Source organism: Prionailurus viverrinus, chromosome X (assembly GCF_022837055.1).
Source record: "Prionailurus viverrinus isolate Anna chromosome X, UM_Priviv_1.0, whole genome shotgun sequence".
NCBI lineage: Eukaryota > Metazoa > Chordata > Mammalia > Carnivora > Felidae > Prionailurus > Prionailurus viverrinus.
The window spans coordinates 18,890,208-18,910,655 of record NC_062579.1 but is presented as its reverse complement, the minus strand read 5'-3'; the positions used below and the strand labels follow the sequence as shown (position 1 = coordinate 18,910,655).

Genomic DNA, 20,448 nt, shown 5'->3' with positions numbered 1-20,448 from the left:
GTGTCTGTTTGTTTGTTTCACCTCTGTTCCTCTGATGTTGACATCACAAACCTCCCTGGTACCCATGATGAGGAAGTGAAAGGGGTCCTCAGCTTATGTTTCCTGTCCCGGTCTGACTGTTCAGTGGGGAGTTTTCTATCTTGGCCTCTTTGGGGTCCTCAGTCCTCATTAAGGTCCTTACATGGGGTCCATATAGGGCCTGACACCTCCACCCCTTGCACTGAAGTGTAGCTGCACTTTCGATCTAAGGATTTCATTTCCCATAAACCTAATATATATAAGCATTGGGGCAGTTTCTACTTGAAACTCCTGCCCTGGTTCTTCAAGGGCTGAAATTAGGGGCAGAGCCAGAATCTTTGCTTTCCTTTATGCCTCGTGGTGAGTAGTCCTTTGGTCCTCGTTTTGAGCCCTGACCCTTTCCATGGCCTGGAATTCCTCCCTCCCTTGCCCTTAGGCCTGCCCCTCATATCACAGCCTGCACCACCCTGAGACCCCTAGAAGAAAGTGGGACTCTCATCTGATCCTACCTGTCCTTGGTCTCCTGAGGCTGAGAGTAAGAAACTAATGCTTTCCTACTCCTACTCTTAAGGGGTGTGTGGCTCCCTTAGTCCACAGGGTATTCCTTTGATCTCCGAAAAAAAAAAAAAAAAAAAAAAAAAAAAAAGAAATCTTCCCACTGCTGCTGCTTAGGCCATAGTCCTATAGACCAAGTTTCTCAACCCTATATGACACCATAGGAGGAAGTATGTCGTATTCTGTCATCAATGCCCAGGTATCCAAAGGGTGCCAGCAAAGTCAGAGTTCTGTATGATTAATTCAGTTCTGAGGGAAAAGAGCTCCCTAGGTCCTTACTCAGGATCCTCACCTTGACTAGGACCTGAGACTCCTTTCTTCGCTTGCCTGAGATCCCTTCCCTTAGAGCAAGGCACTCGGGTTTCTGACCCTTTTCTTGTCGAGTTAGCCTGACATCCTTACCAAGGCATCCCAGGGTTGATGGCAGGGGCAACCTCTGTGCCAGCTCACTATTCTGGGGTCTGGGGTCTCCACAGTCATCACTCAGGATTCTGCCCATGTTGAGTGGCAGTACCCGGGATGCCTCCCTCTATTGTTAGGTCTCAAAGCCACAGGCCGAGTCCATCACTCCCCAAGGTGTCAGAGAGGGAAAGTGAGGGAATGCTGCATGAAGCTACTCCTGCTTATGCCTTTCCAAGTACGGCATCAGGATTCAGGCTCCTTGGGGCCCTCTCTGATCCTGGTCTTCACTTAGGATCTTCACCTTGACTTCCACCAAGCCCTGGGTTTCTGCTTTCTTTCAACCTAAGATTACCCATGTAGACCAAAGCTCAAATGTCCCTGAGAGCCCTGAAAATAAGTGAGGGAAGGCTTATCTTGGCACTTCTGCCTTGGCCTCCTGGGTCTGAGAAGGGTCACAGGCCAATCTTCCTATGACTCTAGTTATTATGGGGTGTTGGTCTCCTCAATCTTAATTTATCAGTCTTCCTATAGACTCGGGTCTTTTTTTTTATAGTTTAAAAACCAAATACAATTATTTTTTATTACAGGGTCACAGTCTTTCATATTCAGTGCTTTGGGGGAAAGTCTTTTCTTGAAACAATTCCTCAAATCGTGTTGAAAAACATTTCATGTCTTCTGCAGTGCCTCAGACGCATAAATAACAATATTAAGGGGCACCTGGGTGGCTCAGTCGGTTAAGCGTCCGACTTCAGCTCAGGTCATCATCTCGCCATTTGTGTGTTCGAGCCCTGCATGGGGCTCTGTGCTGACAGCTCAGAGCCTAGAGCCTACTTTAGATTCTGTGTCTCCCTCTCCCTCTACCTCTCCCCTGCTCACACACATACTCTCTCTCTCAAAAAGAAACAAACATTTAAATTAAAAAAAAATAAACATTAATATACATATTTGTCAGTTAAACAGCTAAAAATGGTAATTTCACTCTTGCGCAGTGATGGTCCAGATTAGGTTTCAAGGGAGTTAAATTTCTGATGACCAGAGCACCATCCAGAAACCTGGGGAAAATTTCTCATGGTACAACCCAGTTGACTGACGTTAACTTTTCCATTTGCAAGAATAGTAGGCCTAATGCTCACAGGTAGTTACTATTTTGCTTTCTCATTAGTTGTCTGAGATTCACCACACAATGCAGTTTCCTAGACTGTGTTAACTTGGTCATAAACTCTTGGACATTGGTGGGGAAGTCTGAAATGGGTGGTCCAAGTGGTTGCTCTTTGCTCCCTGACTTCAAGGGTGGCAGTAGGAGCCAATGGTGCCAAGTTTGCACCGAAGCTCGGAGTCCAGGTGAAAAAAATCATAGCCCTGCATTCAGGCACCAAATAATGAGGTTTTGGGGGTTGTGGGGGGTTTGGAGCTGATGGCCAAGAAGGAATTCTTGAAGACCTCTTTGGCACAAAAAGGTGATTTTATTAAAGCATGGAGACAGGACCTGTGGGCAGAAAGAGCTGCTGTTTTTTTTAAGTTTCTTTAAAATTTGTTTATTATGAGAGCAAAAGGGAGAGTGAGAATCCCAAGCAGGCTCCATACCAGCAGTGCAGAGCCTGATGCGAGGCTCAAACCCACAAACTGTGAGATCATGACTTCAGCCAAAAATAAGAGATGCTTAACTAACTGAGCCACCCAGGCACCTCTCCTGACTCTTCTTTGAAAGGCTTCCTGGGAAATACCTCATCCTTCCAAACTCCTGCTTAGTCTCCCTACTGCAAACCTGGCAGCAAATGAGTTGATTCCCAGGAGTAATGTGAGATGATGAAAATATAGTAGAGGCAGGGGCCCAGGGCCCGTGGTATGCTATCGCAGATCTCTTCTTTCTTCTTTCTTACACACTGATCTCTTCTTTCTTTTCACAGACTTAGCCTCTTAAATAACTTCACTTCTAATAGATTTGTTTCCACAATAGCGGGACTGAGCCACATGATACTGTGATTCCCTGATCTTTTCAGGTTTATTGACATTTCCTTTGTTGATAACATTATTGTCGCTGAATACTGTCTCTTTCTTTATTCATACTTAACATTGATTTTGCTATTGCTTGTTCCTTGGGCCTTGTATTCCAAAACCATGTCTGGGGTGTGAAATCATGGTTTTTAACACCTGAAATACATTTGGGAGTAATGAGCAGAACAGTGAAGTAAGTGATACACATATGCCTCGGGCTGAGAGGAGTGGCACTGTGGGCTCTTGAGGAATTCAGAGCCAGGGTCTAGTCCAGTGCTGTCACTTGCCAGCCTTGAATTTCAGAATATTCCAAGTTCTTTATTCGGAAAGTGAGTCTGATAACATTTGTCATGTAGGACTATAGACATATAGGTGATGGATATTACCCATTTGGCATGGTGTTAGGCAAAGTTTGGTGCTTTTTTTTTTTAATGTTTAGTTTTGAGAGAGAGAGCGAGAGCACAAGCATGATCCAGGGAGGGGCAGAGGCAGAGGGAGAGAGAGAATCCCAAGCAGGCTCCGCACTATCAGCGTAGAGCCCGATGCGGGACTTGAACTCGAACTCACCAACCGTGAGGTCATGACCTGAGCCAAAATCAAGAGTCAGATGCTTAACCAATGGAGCCACCCAGGTACCCCACAAAGTTTGGTGCTTTTAATGAACGGCCGTTATTACTAAGATGATTGTGACCCCTGATGATAAAATTGTTTCTTCACAGAATTTTATTTCCAGCCTGTATTAGACAATATCCAACTACTAACAGTATAGAAATCCAAATCCACTGAAATGCTACAGGGCAAATAAAATCCGTAGTATTTCTCCACTAGAGCATCTGTTGTTTAATATAGGTATGGGGCTGTCTTCCTCAATTGGATGCAACTGAAAGTTTCTCTTTGTGTCAGGTACCAACGACTTCCCTTTTAGGTCCCTTTCCATCCAAACCACCCCTGTTGTCATTCATTTTATCACCACCAAAATTCATGCCCTCTCTTAAGAGTTGGACAAATTATACTCAGAATAACCTAGTTAAAATGCCCTTCTAACAGAGTGAGCTCGGGCACTCCCATCCCATGAAAAGCAAGAAAGTCCAGGGCCTTCTTGGCATCACACTTCAATGAAGTATTACCCTTATTACTCAGAAGCTCTCTGGACGTTCTCTGCCCAAAATACCTCATTTGTGTACTGTGTCACCTGCACTGGGGCACACGCATAGGACCCATTCCATTCAGGCCTCAGCTAGGGACTAACGCTGGTTTTCACACAACCCCAGAGTAAATGTGAAAAACTGTTTTCCACTACAGGCCTGGGCTCCCAACTCTGAGAACCATCATCTAAAGACCTGGCCCCTCGCTGCCCACCACTCGCCCGGCCACATCCAGCCCACAGCACAGCCTGGCTTAAAATGACCTCCCCAAGGGACTGGCATTTTACCAAGCCCAACAGAGCGTTAACCAAACACTTTACACCAGACTTTTCTCACCTAGGACCTCCCCTTATGCACCTCTTCTTTTTAACTTGTCATTAATTTATTTCTTGGAGTGGATCTCACCATCTTCATTATATAACTGCTGCCAGAGTCTACAGTTCTATGTGCATTGGTTTGCTTATTTTTCTTAACATTCCCAGTGCTACCAGGGGGCTTTCCAAAGAGAGGATGCTCAACTGATACTAGAGGAAAAGAAATAAATAGCATTTATTGAAATAAACCAAGAAGTTTATTTAATTTCTTAGACATTTTGAATAAGCTACACAATACCCAGGTGTATGTTATTTAATTTTATGAGCAAAGAGCCCAAAGAATAAAGCAAAGAGTTTACCGTCCTTTACATAAGTTTCACCACCTGGTGATCCCAAATATTTTCCTATGAGGTTCTTTCATGTTCCCATGAAAAACCCCATTTCAGTGCTCTGTTAACCAGTTCTGTAGCAAAAAGGAAAGAATGAAGGCATTTGAGTTTGTTTAAAAAAAAAAAGGCAAACCCTAAAACTTAAACGTGAATGGTAATAATGTGATTTCTCTGGCATTAGTAACCTTAGGTTCTGAAGCAGAGTATCTTCACTAAACTGAACAATATTTGAAATTTAAAAAAAAGCTTACAGATGACCTTAATGAAAACAAACAAACAAACAAAAAAGGCAAAGATCTTCATTTTGTTCCCTCCAGCCCCCATCTCTGCACTACTTGGAAGGCCAAGGGCCATCTTTTGCCTCACCTGACTCACTGGATTCTGTGATAGCAGCTGACCCGGGTCCTTGAAGGCTCCCCGCGCCCCCCCCCCCCCCATCACCAGGAGAGGCCACCCTGGCTGAGGCTCTGGGTCTGCGAGCTGCCTCATGTAGCAGGGCCTCCTTATACATGTGTCATCACCAGAAATGGAAGTCACATAAGTCACATCTAGTCACAGCTGTTTGGAGATTCTGAGAGCTAACAGCGGGGGACAAAACTCGATGGGACTCTACCGTTCTGGGGTGTGTGAAAGGAGTGTGTTTTATACAATTCAGAACCAGCCCCTTTCAACCATACCTGAGTTTATGTTCATGAGGTGACTTTGGAAAGCTCCTAAGTATGGGTACTGACTGCCCAGGGGGAACTAACCGTGTATTTAAGGAGTTGGAAGTTTTGGCCCCACCTCCTGATCTGCGGGGAGGGGAGAGAGGCTGGAGATTGACTTGATCGCCAACAGCCAGTGATTTCATTATTTGTGCTTCTGTAACGAAGCCTCCGTTAAACTCCTAACCAAAGTGTTTTGGAGAACTTCCAGTTTGCGGAACTCACGGAGGTGCTGGGAGGGTGGGACAGCTGGGGACAGGACGAGGAATCCCTGAACGCCTTCCCCACACCATGCTCTGTGCTTCTTTTTTCTTTTTTTAATTGATGTATTTATTTTGAGAGAAAGAGAGAGAGCACGCGTGCAAGTGGGGAAGGGGCAGGGAGAGAGAGGGAGAGAGAGAATCCCAAGCAGGCCCTGTATCACCAGCGCAGAGCCCGATGCAGGGCTCGAACTGCAGGATTGTGACCTGAGCTGGAGTCAGACGCTTAACTGGCTGAGCCAGCAAGATGCCCCTATGCATTTCTTACATTTGGCTGTAATTTAGTCCTGTCCATTCATGAGAAATCAGTAACCTACTAAGTACATCATACTCCTGACTTCTGTGAGCCATTTTAGAAAATTTTCAAACCCAAAGAAGAGTTTGTGGGAATCCCTGATTTATAGCCAGTCAGAGGAATGGGAGGCCCAGATTTGTGATTAAGTATAGGAGAGTCTTCTGGGAATGAGCCCTTGATTTGTGAGATTTGATGCTCGTTTCAGTAAATGTTGTCAGAATGGAATTGAGTTGTAGGACACCTGGCTGCTGCTTAAGAATTGGTCCGTTTGGGGGATAAAGACACTAAACCCTATACTGCTGGTGTCAGCAGTATTGTGAGTAGAAGTGTAGAGCACATGTTCTTTTCTTGTAAAATGCATTTTCTCCTTTTCTGTGAAGGCAGTGATTTCCCTTTGTCGGTATTTTCTTCTGTGATCTAACCATTGTGTTTCTGAGTCATCCTATTTGATTCCTAGTGAAATCCATGGTCTTTCCTCATCCTCAAATTGCAAGAGAGGCTTTGGTTATTGACCACTTGGGTAAGCTCGCTCATTGCTGTGTCTTTCAGAGGCCAGTCTCAAATAACACACCAGTAACAGATTCCAGAGTTGGACACGAGGGCACACCAGGGAAGGCCCCAGGCGAGGATGCCATCTTGCAGGAAAGTGCTGGAACCAGACGCACGCCTTGCGGCCAGGGCAGGGTCTGCTTCCAAGGATCCATACGGCTAATGGTATGTGGATCTGAGGTGAATGCAAGCCACAGACAATCCCCAAATTGTGGTCTCTTTTCACAGTAACCACCCTCTTCTATGCCTGCTTTTAACATTTTGGCTGCAAGTTCTTCTTTCTTATTGCCTCAGATCTATTTTGGAGGAGTGGGGAAAACAAAGCGAATTGAGAGACACCGTGTCGGTCTTCATCTGGGAGACACGCAGTGGCACAGTGTGACCTCTAGACAAATTCAGACCAGGGCTCTAGTTCTGGGTCTGTCACTTCAAAGCCAGGTGAACTGGAGAAAATGGCTAGTTCATCATCTCCAAAGTGAGTCTGATGTGTCCTCCCTGGTAGGATTGTTGGAATATGTGCAGTGTTTGCAAAGCATCTGAAACAATGATCTTCTAAAGAGTGGCATTTCTTACTATGATGATTAGGACCCCAAACAATAATACCAGTTCCTCTGGGATTTCGGGTTTGTTCGTTTGTTTTTATGAGATGTCAGAAAAACTGCAGCACCTTTGGAAAGAAGGAAGTACTGCTTAGCCAGTAAAGCTATGTACATTTTTCCCGTTTGAAAATGTGTTATTTAATCTGGGTGTGGAGGAGTCTCCCCCAGTTAGATGCAATGCAGAGGTTCTAGAATTGGTGTCATGGACAGTTTCCCTCCCGGGGGCCTTTCCATCCAAACCACACCTGTTTTCATTCATTTCACCACCACCAAGAATCTAGTTTTCCATAAGAGTTTGCCAAATTCCCCTGAAAATCGTTCAGTTAATAGAATGCCCCTGGAATGGAGTAGCCTCTGGCCCTCCCAGCCCGGCGCAGAGATAGTGAAATGACATCTTACTCTCCAGAAGTGTCACCTTTGTTTCTTAGAAGCCTCCTAGACAGCATGTGCCTCAAACATCTGTTGTGTGCACTGTGTTCACATGCACTGGAACCAGAGCCCAGGACCACTTCTCTTCCTCCCCCAGGTGGAGAGCCTGTCTGGTGTATCCAGCATCCCAAAGTAAGGATTAAGGGCAGGATTTCATTCTTGCCTATAGTCAGACTCTCAGCTCTGAGACCCACCGTCTGAGGGCCCATTCTCGGCTGACGATTCTCACCACTTCATCTAGTCCACTACCCTGCTTAACTTCAAACGACCTCCTCTATAGGAAGTCAGGTGTGGCAAAGCTCCCAAGTGCCTAGCTGCAGAGCACTTGCTCGTGGCTACTCTCATCGGGAACCTTCTCTCTCTCCCTGACTCCTTCTTTTCACTCGTCATTTACATGGGTCCTAGAGTCTAGGTCACTGTCTTGCTGATACGGCAGCAGCTCCTAGACTAAAAGTCTATGGACAGTGGCCTGGTCTTCTTTTGCGTAGCATCCCTACTACTGGCATGAGGCCTCCCGAAGAAGAGATGCTCAGTTAACGGTTGTGGAGGAAGAGAGATAGCAAGCAGAATGCCTACTTTGTTATTATTTAATTTCTCTCGCCATCTTGAATAATATAAGAAATGGGAGATACACATCTTTTAGTTTTCTAAAAAGTGCTAAGAGAGTCCTCCACTGCTTCGACACTAACGACATTCTTCAGTGAAAAGGTCCAGAATCTCCCTGAGGCTGTACTTGATGTGGGCATAGTTAGTGGTAATGGCCCTGGAACACGTGCTGGTTTGGGCGCTCAACCTGGCAGCATCTGCTCTAGAGGCTTTCTTCCTCCTATCTCAAAGCCTGTTCATAATGGGATGGGAAGGCACCGAAGATGGTAACATTGACCTTGGCCCACAATGACCAGACGTATCTCTTGCTGGTTGCAGCACAGGCTCTTAGACCCCCATGGGAATTCACAGAGAGGAGGATCACCGTTGGGCACCAGTCGGTACTCCAGGTCCTCGAGCCTCATTCCATCTTGGGTGATGAACTCTTCATATACGAAGTTGTTCCCCCACCATATGCCTAAATCTGACTCAGAACTTCTCAGTTCTTCCCTGCTGTGGCCCAGTTGCCCTTCATGAAGCTCATGCTCAGGAGTGTCATCAGGAGATGGGTCTTGGGCAAATCCTTATCGCCACTCACACGCCCGTGGTTAGGAAGTCCAGGACGCTGGCAGGAGCATCAGAGGGATGCTCTAGCATCACTCTTGCATCAAAGGAACCCCACTTCCTTTAATTCAAGGCCAAAAGCCAATCCCTTTCTCCTCAGGATCTCAGGGAAGCGGTTCTTGGACATTTTGTCAGCACCTTCAGCATGACTGCTTTTCTAATGGGTCTTCATGTTATAGACGTGCAGCAGAAATTATACCAGTATAACTTGCCTTCCTGCTTAGAGGAGTTCTGTGGGAGCTCTCAGTGGATGGTGCTGTCCTCTCCTTAGTTTGGTTGGCTCTTGGCATTGTCTTCACATCTTGGACAGGACACCCCTACAATAGAGGTAGTGGTGGATGGGGCTCTCTTTGGCTCTCGGGGAATGCCAGGAAGAGGGGATCTCTGCAGAATACCCCCAAATCAGGAGAGGAGGAAAATGGGGGACTCTGCTGCTGCTGCTGCTGCTACAATAGACTGAGCACCCTCAAGACCTTGGGGGCATTTCTCGCAGAGGCGGAGCTTACTCTTTTGGCCCTGAGGCATGACGACACTGGTTAGGGACAGCAAATAGCAAAGGCACCTGGGCACCTGGCTCTGCCTGACATCAGAGGGAAATGACGTGAGCCCCATCAGTGGGGAGATTCCACCTTGGCTTCGACCATGGCTGCCCCTGCAGGGTCCTCGAGGGCACTGCTCTAGGACCCCACAGGGCTCCTGTTGTCCTGGTCAGCCTGGGTCCTGAGCACCCTGTGGAGGAAGGTGTTGGGACTCTTGGGCCACTGTCAGACAGACCTGCCCGGGAGTGAACCAGGGTGACCACAGGGGCTGGCAGGGGGGGCTGCTCACTTTGTCACCTCGGGGCTGGGACACACCCTTCTGCCCTCTAGTGGCTTCACATTCAGGCTAAGGATCTTAACATCCTTAGACATGCTATAAGGGAGGAATAGGGGATCCTCTGCCTGTCCACCCTGCCCTGAGCCTTGAAGCGCTGAGCAGAGGTGCAGCTGGACTCTTTGTTGTCCCTTCCACTCGGGGGGTGGGGCAGGGGCCCCTCAGTCTTCAGTCAGGATTCTCACATTGAATCCTAGGAGGGCCGGTGGCTCCTCTCTACCTTCGCCTGAAGACATCTCCTCTTAGGAAGGCCACAACGCTTTGAGACCCAGTAGAAAGAGTGAGGATGACCGTATTTGGCCACCCCTGCCTGCGGTCACTTGAGACACAGAGTTGTGGTAGGCAAATCTGGAACTTATGATGGTTTGTCTCCCTGGTCCTCACTCAGGTTCCTCAGTTTGACTCTGGGATGGCCTCATTCCTTCCTCTCTTGATCTCTTACTCTCCCTATTTCTCTGTCACCCTGACAGGAATTGAGGGTTGCCTTCACTCTGCCTGACGTCTTTCCCAGTGTCTCCCGGGACTGAAAGCAGGGCGGATATGATGTGCTGCACCATTGTTATGGTTTTCATGCTCTGCTCCTTTTTCAGGGCCCTTACCCTTATCCCTGGCACAGCCTGGCAGTTGTCCCTTTTCTCGCTTCCAACCAAGGGCCTCACCACCCCGAGTCCCCAGAGGTGGAAGTCATGTAAGTCACATCTAGTCACAGCTGTTTGGAGATTCTGAGAGCTAACAGCGGGGGACAAAACTTGATGGGACTCTACCGTTCTGAGGTTGGTGACACCTACAGTCCTCACTCTGTCAGGATCTAGGAGGCCTCTTTCTACTGACCTGAGTCCCCCAAGGCTGGAAGCCAGTGGGTGACACATTTGCATACTCCTGCCTGGAGCCCCCAGCCAGGTCTGACAGGGTGGTGGGACCGTTTGTTCTTCTCTCTTTTCCGTTGTTTCTCTTGGTCCTCACTCAGTCTTCACACTGCTTCTTGCCATGACCTGGAGGCCCGTTCCCCCACACTAAGGCTTTTCATGGCCTAAGACCACCTAGGGGACTGTGAGGGTTGCCTCCCATGGCAACCCTTCCTATAGTCCCATGGCCAACAGTGGCCAAGGTGTTCTGTGGCATCTCTACCTTTATGGTTTGGGTGGTTCCCTCTTGACGTAGGGCCCTATGCCGGATTCTTGGCATGACCTGGAGTTTCTCCCTCTGCTCCGCTGAGGCTCACCCCTTCGACCCAGTGCCTCACCTCCTCCACGAGACACCCCCAGAGGACACGAGCGGGACAGGAATGCCAACATTCCTGGGTTTGCGGAGAGAAGACAGCAGTGGTCGGGCTCTGCGTGGCCCCGTGTGTTCTGGTCGGTGTCCCTTTCCCCTGATTTAGAGTCATCAACTTGCCTCCAGTTAGGGACGAGGTTTCCACACCGTGAGGACCGAGGCTGCTCCCATTAGGCAGAGGCCCTCTCCTCCGTGAGACCACTTCCCGTGGAAAGAGGGGACACCTCAGCTGGAAAGCTTTGCCCTGGGCCTCCTAGGACTGACAGCAAGGGTGGGACTCTGGGCGTTCTCCTCTCTTCTGGGGTGAGGGGTCCCCTTGCTCCTCACTCACGGTCCTCCTCTTGACTCATGACCAGCCCTGGGACTCTACCCTCCACTCACCTAAGGCCGTGCTCCTCAGACCAAGGCCGTTACCTGCCTGGACATTCTGATTTGGAAGTCAGGATGAACCCTATCTGTCTGGGGCTGTTGGGATCCTCTGAAAGATCATAGTAGGGGCTAAATTTTAGGACACTTCCCTCTTGTCGAGTGACTAGCCCCTTGGGCTTTGCTCGGGTGTCTAACCTTGACTCCGGGGAATATATGGGACTCCTTCCTCTACTGAGTCGGCCAGCCTTCCGGCAAGGCTGTCATCTTCCTGAGACACTAGACGGGGAAGGCCGGCTGCTACTCCCTGGCTTCCCCCTGCCGGAGGCTCTGTGTGGTCCCCTCTGTCATAGGGGTCCACTCATCAGCCCTCAGTATCCTCACCTTAAATGCCAGTAAGGCCTGTTGGATAGGATCTGCTGCTTGGACAGAATCGGAGCTGCTGCCTCAGCACAAGACCTCGCCTCCCCATGAACCCCCCTCCTCTGTTCCCCACCAGAAGAAATGAGGGGGAGCCTCAGCCGGAGAGTGCCGGCCACAGCCACACGAGGTGGAAAGCAGGGTATGTGTTGTGGAGCCCCTGGTGTGGCAGGACGGGCAGTTCCTCCCTCCTCATTCGGGGTCCCCACCTTGCTACCTGTCAGGCTGGGACTCTTCCCTCCACTGCCCTGAGGACACAGCCCTTAAACCGAGGCTTCTCTATCTCTGAGAACCTTGAAGGAGGAGGGGACGCTCAGGTACAGCTCTACCTGAGGCCCCCTAGGTGTGAGGGCAGCTCACCTCGGTAATCCCATGTTCTGGGGTGTGGGTGTCTAGGGTCCTCATTTTGTCCTCTCCTCAGGTAGAGGCTGCTGGGAAATCCACATCCCTGCCGACCCTCGAGCAGGTTTCTGACTGCAGGCCTTGCAGGGACTTGGGCGCTGTCCCTAGGAAGATGTGACACTAGGCAGGGGTTGGGGGGAGGCCTGGGAGGCTGGGGGTAGGGGGCTGCCCAGATGGTCTGCTGTCAGAGAAGAATCCTTCTCTTTGCCAGCTAGACAGCATCTTCCGGGCCTCTCCTTCTAACGGATTTACTTCTTATAGGGACGAGGCGGGGCCCGTCAGGATTTTGAGAGCCCCTGATCTTTTCAGGTTGTCTGACGTTGCATGTACAGGTGATCCTGTTGACACTGGATGTCAGTTTTTTCTTATCTTTGGTCACGCTACACAGTTATGTAGCATTATTATTACCGTGGCTGTGTATTCCGAAACGCCGCTTTGGGTCAGGGTTTTGTTTATCCCATGAGATAGAGTGTGGAGTGATGAGAAGAGAAAGAATGAAAAGCTGGGAGGAAAGGAAGAGCATGGGTCTCGAGATGGATCTAAACCAATCCAGAGCAGGGATCCAGTCCCAGGGAGGTCACTCACCACTCCCGTGAACTTGAGGCATTTACCGGTGCTTTGTCTGTAAAGGAAGTTTGCTATAGGAATGTTGGAAGTTATGTACCATAGGAAGCATTTCACATGCTCAGTAGAAAAATACCCGGCCTGAGCGAATGGCAGTTAGGATTGGTATGAACCCCCAACCTCCCACCCACCCCCCACCTGAGTTTGGTTTTCCCTGAATGCTTGTTTATGTCCAGAGAGAAGGAGCAAGAGTGGGGGGAGAGGCAGGGAGAGTGTGGGAGGGAGAGAATCCCAAGCAGGTTCCACACTGTCAACAGAGAGCCCAACCCGGGGCTTGATCCCACCACACTGGAGATCGTGACCCGAGCAGAAACCAAGGGTGGGTCACCCAACCAACGGAGCCACCCAAGGGCCCCATCTGAGTTTACTTTTCATCCAGCAGGTAGCAGGGAATATACAGTGCACAGAGACAAAACAAACATTCTTGAGAACACATCTTTTATTTTTACTTAAGAGACTGAATGGAAAAGGCAAACCATGAATTAAACACCTTTTCCTTTTATTTAACTAGTATTTCTAAGTTGGCTATTCCCCACTCTTTTCCATTTTCCTCTTCTCACACGGCCATGAAAATCCCTACTGCATGCCATGTTACCTACTTCTGGACCATAAATGCAATATCGATGGTCTGTGGCTTTGTTTTGCACACAACAACACTGTAACTCTCCCTTGAGGAACAGCCATGGAGGTGAGAGCCATGCCATTCTTAAGTTTATATTCTAGCGATAAATAAGGGATACTAGGAAAAAACTTGTAAACACCTAAATAAATACGAATGATACGTGTGTTGATATTAGTTAAGAGTTTAGAACAAATATGAAGAACTACTACTTACTTCCCTCCAGCCCCCGGACTCTGCACTACCTGGAAGGTCAAGGGCCCCCTTCCGCCCCGAGCAGGAGGAGCAGCCGCCCCACCCGCCTCGCTAGATTCGGCGGCCGCGGCCCCCCCGGGCCCGGGACGGCTCCCCGGCTCCCGAAGGGCCCGCAGCCTCGCCAGCGGAGGCCACCGTGGCTGCGCCTGTGGAGCTCTCGCGCGCCGCCTCTTCCAGCAGGGCCTCCTGGTACAGCTGGGGGAAGCAGCTGGGCACCGTGTCGTTGATCTTGGCCAGCACCTGCAGCACCTCCATCTTGCTGGTGTGGGCGCGAGCCCTCGGGCCCCACAGGAACTCGTAGCGCTGAGGTTTGCTGCCCGGCACGTGGCGGTACTCCAGGTACTTCTGGCGCACCAGGTCTTGGGTGATGAACTTCCTGGGCTCCCCGAAGATCGGGTGCCTGCGGCCCGCGTACACGCCCAGCACGTTGAGGAACTCCCACACCTCCTCCTCGCTGGCGCGGTTGCCCTTCATGAAGATCACGCCCAGCAGCGCCATGACCAGGCCGCTCTTGGGCGGCCCCTCGTCGCCGCCGTCGCCCTCCAGGCCCGGCTTGCTGACCAGCGCGTAGGCCCGGCCGCCGGCGTCGCCCTCCCGGAGCTCGAGGCCGAAGAGCAGCTGCAGGCGCTCCGAGGTGCGCCTGAGGATCTCGGCCCGGTGCGCCTCGTACTTCCTGCTGACGATCTTCAGCAGCGCGGCCCGCGTGATGGGCTCCTTGCTGGCGTGCTTCTCCAGCAGGAACCGCACCAGCATGTCGGCCTTGCGGCTGAGGGGGTCTTTGCGGGCGCCCGGGGCAGGGGGCGCGGCCGGGCCCTCGGCGCCCTGCTCACGTGGCGGGCTTGCGGCGCCTGCGCCGGGGGACCCGGGGGACCCGGGGGACCCGGGGGACCCGGGGGCCGCGGCACCCTGAGGCTGCTGGGCTGCACCCGCCCGGGGGGACCCCGGGGAAGCCTCCCCAAGGGGCTCCGCCGCCGCCGCCGCCGCTGCCGCTGCTGCTGCGGCGGCGGCGGCGGCCTGAGCACCCCCCACACCCTGGCCCTCACCCTGGCCCTCGTGGCGTTTCTGGCGGGCGCGCAGCTTTTTCTTCTGGCGGTGCGGCATGACGACGCTGGGCCCGGCTGGCAGGCAGCGAGGACACCTGTAAGGGCGGGGGTGGGGGGCAGGAGTTGCCCTGAGAGCCTTCAGCGGGGAGAGTCCCCCTGGGCTTCGGCCAAGGCCGCCCCTGCAGGGTCCTCGAGGGCACCGCTGTGCGACCCCCCAGGGCTCCCGACGTCCCGGTCAGCCTGCCCCCCTGGCCCACCCCCCCCTCCCCCGGCTGAGCACCCTGTTGAGCCAAGTGGGGGGAGCCTTGGCCCCAGCCAGACAGCCCTGCCTGGGGGCCACTCGGGTGACAGCGGGGTTCCGAACTGACGCGGGAGAGCCCTGGGTCCCGGGTTTGGGGGCCCTCTCCGTCACATTCAGGCTCGGCACGGTACTTGTGGGCCCGACCCAGGCCCCCACCCCCGTCTCCTGCTCTGAAGGCGACCCCGCCATCTTCCAGGGGACCCACGGGGCCGAAAGGAGGGAGCGCCTCGGCCCCCCATGGAGTCAGGGGGCACCTGGTGCTGAATGAACACTCGTGGCAGGCCTTCTCTGTCCTGGGTTCCTTGGGTGCTAGGAATGACGCAGAATCCCCACTTGGGCTCCGGGTAGGACCTGGGACCCTCCCTTCCACTGACTGCTGGCTGCAGCTTCGGGACACAGCTCCCCCCGGCCTCACACCTGGTATTTCTTAGATGTGGCGGGGCTGTCTCAGCCTGGCCTTCCTTTCCTGGCATTTGCAGGGTTGACACGAGCGGACAGGCCACGTTCCCTCTGGTCCCCGGGGCCCGGGCCCGGACCCTCCCCCCCCCCCCCCCCCGGCCAAGGTCAGGAGCGGGGACGCTGCGTCGCCCCTGTCGCGGAGTACGGAGTCCCCCCAGTCCTCACGAGGGTCCCCTCCTTCCCTCCACAGGGCCTGGGAGGGATGGCTCCCTGTGCTGAGCCGCGCCAGCGTCCAGCAGCCTGGGGCCGAGGCCTGCAATCCCTGACACCCGGCGGGGTAAGCCAAGGCACTTGGGATGAACGGCCATGACGGGGGTCTCCGAGCCCCCGGAGCAGGGGCGGAACGGGCCAGGGTCTGCGTGGGCCCCTCTTTTCAGGGGAGACGGGGCTGGGGGTGTCGGGGAAACGTCCCCGCGGTGGTCGAGCCAGGGCTGCTCTCACCTTGACCCCTGACGGGACGTGGGACCCCCTCCTCGTGTTCAGCCGAGGCAGCGGCTGCCCGACCAGGCCTCAGTGCCCAGCGCTGGGAGGAAGTTGCAAGGGCCACTTCCGGTCATGTGGGCCTGGCCCCCAGATCGACAGCGGAGGGGGCGGGCTCTGGGGTTGGCGTGGGGGGATGCGCAGGGGGGGCTGGGTTCCAGGGGGGCTGGAGTCCCTCCCGCAGGACTCGCACGCGGGCTTTGGCGGACTCTTAGCAGCTCCTGTGAACTCTCCCTCTGCTGTGCTGTGTCCGAGGGCCTCGGACCAAGCGTCTCGTTTCCCTCTAAGCACCCAGCAGTAGGAAATGTTTGGGGGGCTGAGCTTAGCAGCCATGGCTGGGGCTCCCCCGAGCTGACGATGGCCAGGTGTTGCCTTTGGGGGAGCCCGTGTTCCGTGTGGGAACTGCGTCAATCCTCTCTCGGTGTCTTTCCTTGAGTCCTTTTGGGTGCTGGTCGATGTCCCTCTTCTGCCTTTAGGTCGATGCCATCACTGCCTGTGACTCGGGATATGAAGTGCAGGTACACCTCTCCTGGCTACCGCTGCCAGAGGCCTTCCAGAGACGGCTGCGGGAGGACAGAGTCCTCTGTGGTCCCGTGTTGGAGGTTAGAGATGTTGCACCGAGTTCTTCACAGTCCCGGAGTTGCTCCCGTTTGTCACTGAAGCCTCTCACCCCCACCATGGTATTGAGAACCCCACAGAGAAAGTCAGTTGCTTCTTAGCCTCATAGCTCTGCCTGTGTCTTCTCCTGACTGACATCACTGCCATTTCTGAAAGCTTCTGGGATACAATTCTGGCCTGTGCATAATTACTATGATACTTGTATTCTATTTTAACATTTTTGGGGTTTTTTTGGATTTTTGTATCTTTTTTTTTTTTGTATTTTCGTATCATTTGTATTTTTAACATTTTGTATTTTCGTATCATTTCCCTCCCAGCCTCAAATAGGGTGTTTTTGGGGTTCTGAGCTTAGCAACTCTACTTGGTGCCCTCCAAACAGGACAGGACAGGGACTATTTTGTTCTCTCCTATGTCGTGCATGCACCTCTTATTAGTCTCTCAATGTTTGGCTTCATTTCTAATAGTTCTTTGGTTACCTCTAATCAGCTGGCCTAAGGCCAACTCCTTATACCACAGGCTTTGACTTTGTGAGCCTCCTTTCATGATGAATTCCTTCTCACCAGGCCACTCCTGCCTGAGGCTTCCCAGAAGTGGCTGCCACAGAATGAGAATCCTGCTGTGTTCTCCTTTCTGGGTGGAGGAGCCCATTGGATTTCTTTCAAGGAACTTGGAGTTAGCAACTCTGGAGTTCTTTCCTTTGCTCAATTCATACCTCATCACACCCCCTATCAAGGCCCTTAGGAATCCCATGGAAAAGTGGGTTGCCCCTTAGCCTGATCACTCTTCCTGGGGTTTCTTTGGCTGACATCATTCTTACTGATCATGGTTTCTGGAACCAGTTTCCATCCTTATGTGCAATTATTTTGATACTCGCTAGTAGTCTGTTTTATTTTATGCGTTTTGTTCTCGTAAGATGTTAAAGGCCAGTTCACATTCACTGGCATATTTTCAAGTGGTTTTTAGCACAGCCTGTGGACTCATGCTTTCTATATAAACCCCTGCTTTGGTGCAGTCCTGGTATTTCCCCTTGGTCCTGGCACTTAGGCTCTGAGGAGCTGCCTTAGGTTCCCTTTATTGAAGGTGTAGAAATTCATTGTCCTAGGGAATACTGAAAGGATCAAGGGCTGGACTTAAAACCTTCCCTCCAGTCAGTTCTGTCATCTGCCTCTCTTGCAGGCTACGTACTGTCCTCAGTCACACGCAGGCCTCCGCCTGCCCACATAGATACTCTAGTTCAAGACAGAGTTAGTATTCCCCAGGGGCTCATCATTTTTGTTGTTTTGCTCTTGTTCATATTTGTTTTGTTTATTTCTTTCTTTGTCAGTTTTTCCAGGGTTGGTTTTGATTATGGGAAAAAGCAACCTGAGTTGGTGTCATTTTTGTAGCTGTAGGTAAAGCCATAAATCTAGTAATAAAGTAAATACAGTAAATACAGTAAAGAGAATTGACAGCTTTGCAGTGTTCTCTTTTGTATAAATAAACATTGTAAACTGCTTTTTTGAGTACTATTTTTCAGAAGTCGATCAGTAAGTTTTTATAGTCTCCTAAAGAACATGTAGGTGTCTTTTTGTTTTTGTTTTAGGTGTATCTTGGCTATTATTGTTGTTTTCAGTGATATACTTTCCATTACATATTGTAATTTGTCAGTGATTTTGTTGGCCAGATTCCATAATTGACTATATTGATCTTTTATATATCATCTTTCCGAAGTTGCTTATGTATCTTAATAATTTCTGTACCGGGGCGCCTGGGTGGTTCAGTTGATTGAGTGTCCCACCCTTAATTTCAGCTCAGGTCATGATCCCAGGATCCTGGGATCAGGCTCCATGCTGAGCCTGGACTTGGCTTGGAATTCTTTCCGTCTCTCCTCTGCCCCTCTCCCCCACTTGCATACTCTCTCTTTCTCTTAAGAACAAAAAAAACTTAATTAATTTTTTAAAAATCAAAAAAAATAATTTCTGTACCAGTTATTTGGAACTTTTTAATTAAGAGATCATATTGTTACCACAATGTCTTTTCATTATTCTTTTGTCTTATTTAGTTTGGTATTCTTATTCTTGTGTGATGGTTGTGTACTGGGTATTTTTTTTCATTCACTGATAGACAGTGGATTTAATACCACTTATCTTTGTCTTCTCAACCCTATTGCAGTGGTTCACATTTATTATATTCACGGTAGATTTTAGAAAATGAAAATTCTTACATATTTTTAAAAATATGGAACACTTTGCAAATTTGCCTGTCATCCTTGCATAGGGGCCATGCTAATCTCTGCATCATTCCAATTTTAGTATATGTGCTGCTGAGGGGAGCACAGAAATTCTTGTCTAATGCAAGTTTGCCAAAACTTATTATCATCAACAAGTGTTATTTACTTATATATTTTGGGGGACGAAAGGCTTTTTCTTTATCCTCGTACATAGTCCTGTCCCTTTTCCCCCCTTTTTTGTCAACATAGTGATTTCCATTTGGCAGTGTTTTCTAATGTTGATTATCTGCTATACTGGAAACACTATGAATTGATTTAGGGTGTTCGTGCAAGCGAGCTTGGTTTCGGTGTTGTTTTATTGAGGGATTCTCATCTGGTCTTTGTATCAACAAGAGGTAGCCTATTAAAATGGTTGAATAACTGCAAATCTTTTTGTGTAGTTTAAAAGAATTTTCATGAGATAATTACCTTTTCCTTTACCATTTTGTGCAGTAAGCCCCAAAGCCTGGATGGCCCTGAAATATTTTGATGTTGCCTTGGGTTGGACTGCTGTTTCAGTTTCTTATTTTGTTGATTGAATATTTCTGTTTTTCTGTGGACCTATTTAATCATATATATTATTAACCTTCAAAATAAAGCATATAGTTATTTCACCAGGAAAATGGGTTTATTTGGAAATAGAAAAGAATTTCAGTTTGGGACTTGCAAGCTATGGCACAACTCCAGGCAAGTCCAAGAACAAAGTCGAGGAATACTCTGGTAGATGGAAAGAGGAGTTGGACGGAGCTCTTAGAAAGTCCATTGGAATAAACTGGGAGTTTAAAGTGGCTTTTCATCGGCAGAGTTGTGACCTTCTCTCATTGGCTGGGATGTTACTGGGCAATGAGATAGTCTTTTTTCCTCCTGCTCTTGTGGTGAAGTCTGAGCTCTTCCTGTTGGGAATGCATGTCTACCTGTCTGCAGTTGAAGACAAGTGGTAGGACATGAGAGCTCCCCGTTCTAGCCTCCCGACCCCATTTGAAATGAGTTTTCTTTTATTTAATTTCACAATATCTTGATTAAAATGCTGCGTTTTGTAGGCATACATCAAAGACATTGCAGGTTTAATTCCACACTACCATAATACGTACTGCAATAAAACAAGTCACATGAATTTTTCGGTTCCCTGTGCATTCACACTATACTGTAGTCTATTGTGCAAATGCATTATGTCTAAAAAAAAAAAAAGAAAAGAAAAGAAAAAGAAAACAGTGTGCACACCTTAATTTAAAAATAGCTTAAAAAAATACCTTAACGAAAACTCCAAACTCATGTGGTTCTGCTTATGTGAGATGGATTAACTAAGTAAAATTTCTAAATGCCGTTTCAGGTGTATATGCATTAAACTGGTTTTTATTCATGATGCATGAGTATAAAATATGTGTTACTTTTATGTAATTTGAATGAAGGATACTTTAAGTACATTTGAAAATATGTAAAGTAAGAAGGTGGTAATCGCCATATTGAAATTATACTGCAAGTAGCTAGGACTTAAGAAGTTGTACTAAATATTCAAAGGTGAGTGTGTTTTATGTAGTCGTCAAGGATAGTGTCCCATAGGGGAAAAAAACTTTTCAAAGGATACCAGTTCTATTAGAAGTG

General features: G+C 49.7%; 1 protein-coding gene and 1 non-coding gene across 2 annotated transcripts; both read right to left on the bottom strand.

Annotated features, from left to right (window-relative positions):
* Positions 1 to 13,305: 13,305 nt before the first annotated feature.
* LOC125157458 (melanoma-associated antigen B17-like) lies at positions 13,306 to 16,085 on the bottom strand. Its single transcript, XM_047844203.1, has 2 exons — positions 15,942 to 16,085; positions 13,306 to 14,835 (listed from the first exon to the last, which is right to left on the bottom strand). The coding sequence occupies exon 2, from the start codon at positions 14,796 to 14,798 to the stop codon at positions 13,749 to 13,751; it is 1,050 nt and encodes a 349-aa protein (XP_047700159.1). The 5' UTR covers positions 14,799 to 14,835; positions 15,942 to 16,085; the 3' UTR covers positions 13,306 to 13,748.
* A 2,724-nt stretch (positions 16,086 to 18,809) lies between these two features.
* Positions 18,810 to 18,913, bottom strand: LOC125157974 (U6 spliceosomal RNA). Its single transcript, XR_007149113.1, has one exon. It is a non-coding gene; the product is annotated as a U6 spliceosomal RNA (small nuclear RNA).
* Between the last annotated feature and the right edge of the window lie 1,535 nt (positions 18,914 to 20,448).

Bases quoted from the DNA above. Each gene is read 5' to 3' on its own strand.
- LOC125157458 (XM_047844203.1), bottom strand. From the start codon at position 14,798: ATGCCGCACCGCCAGAAGAAAAAGCTGCGCGCCCGCCAGAAACGCCAC.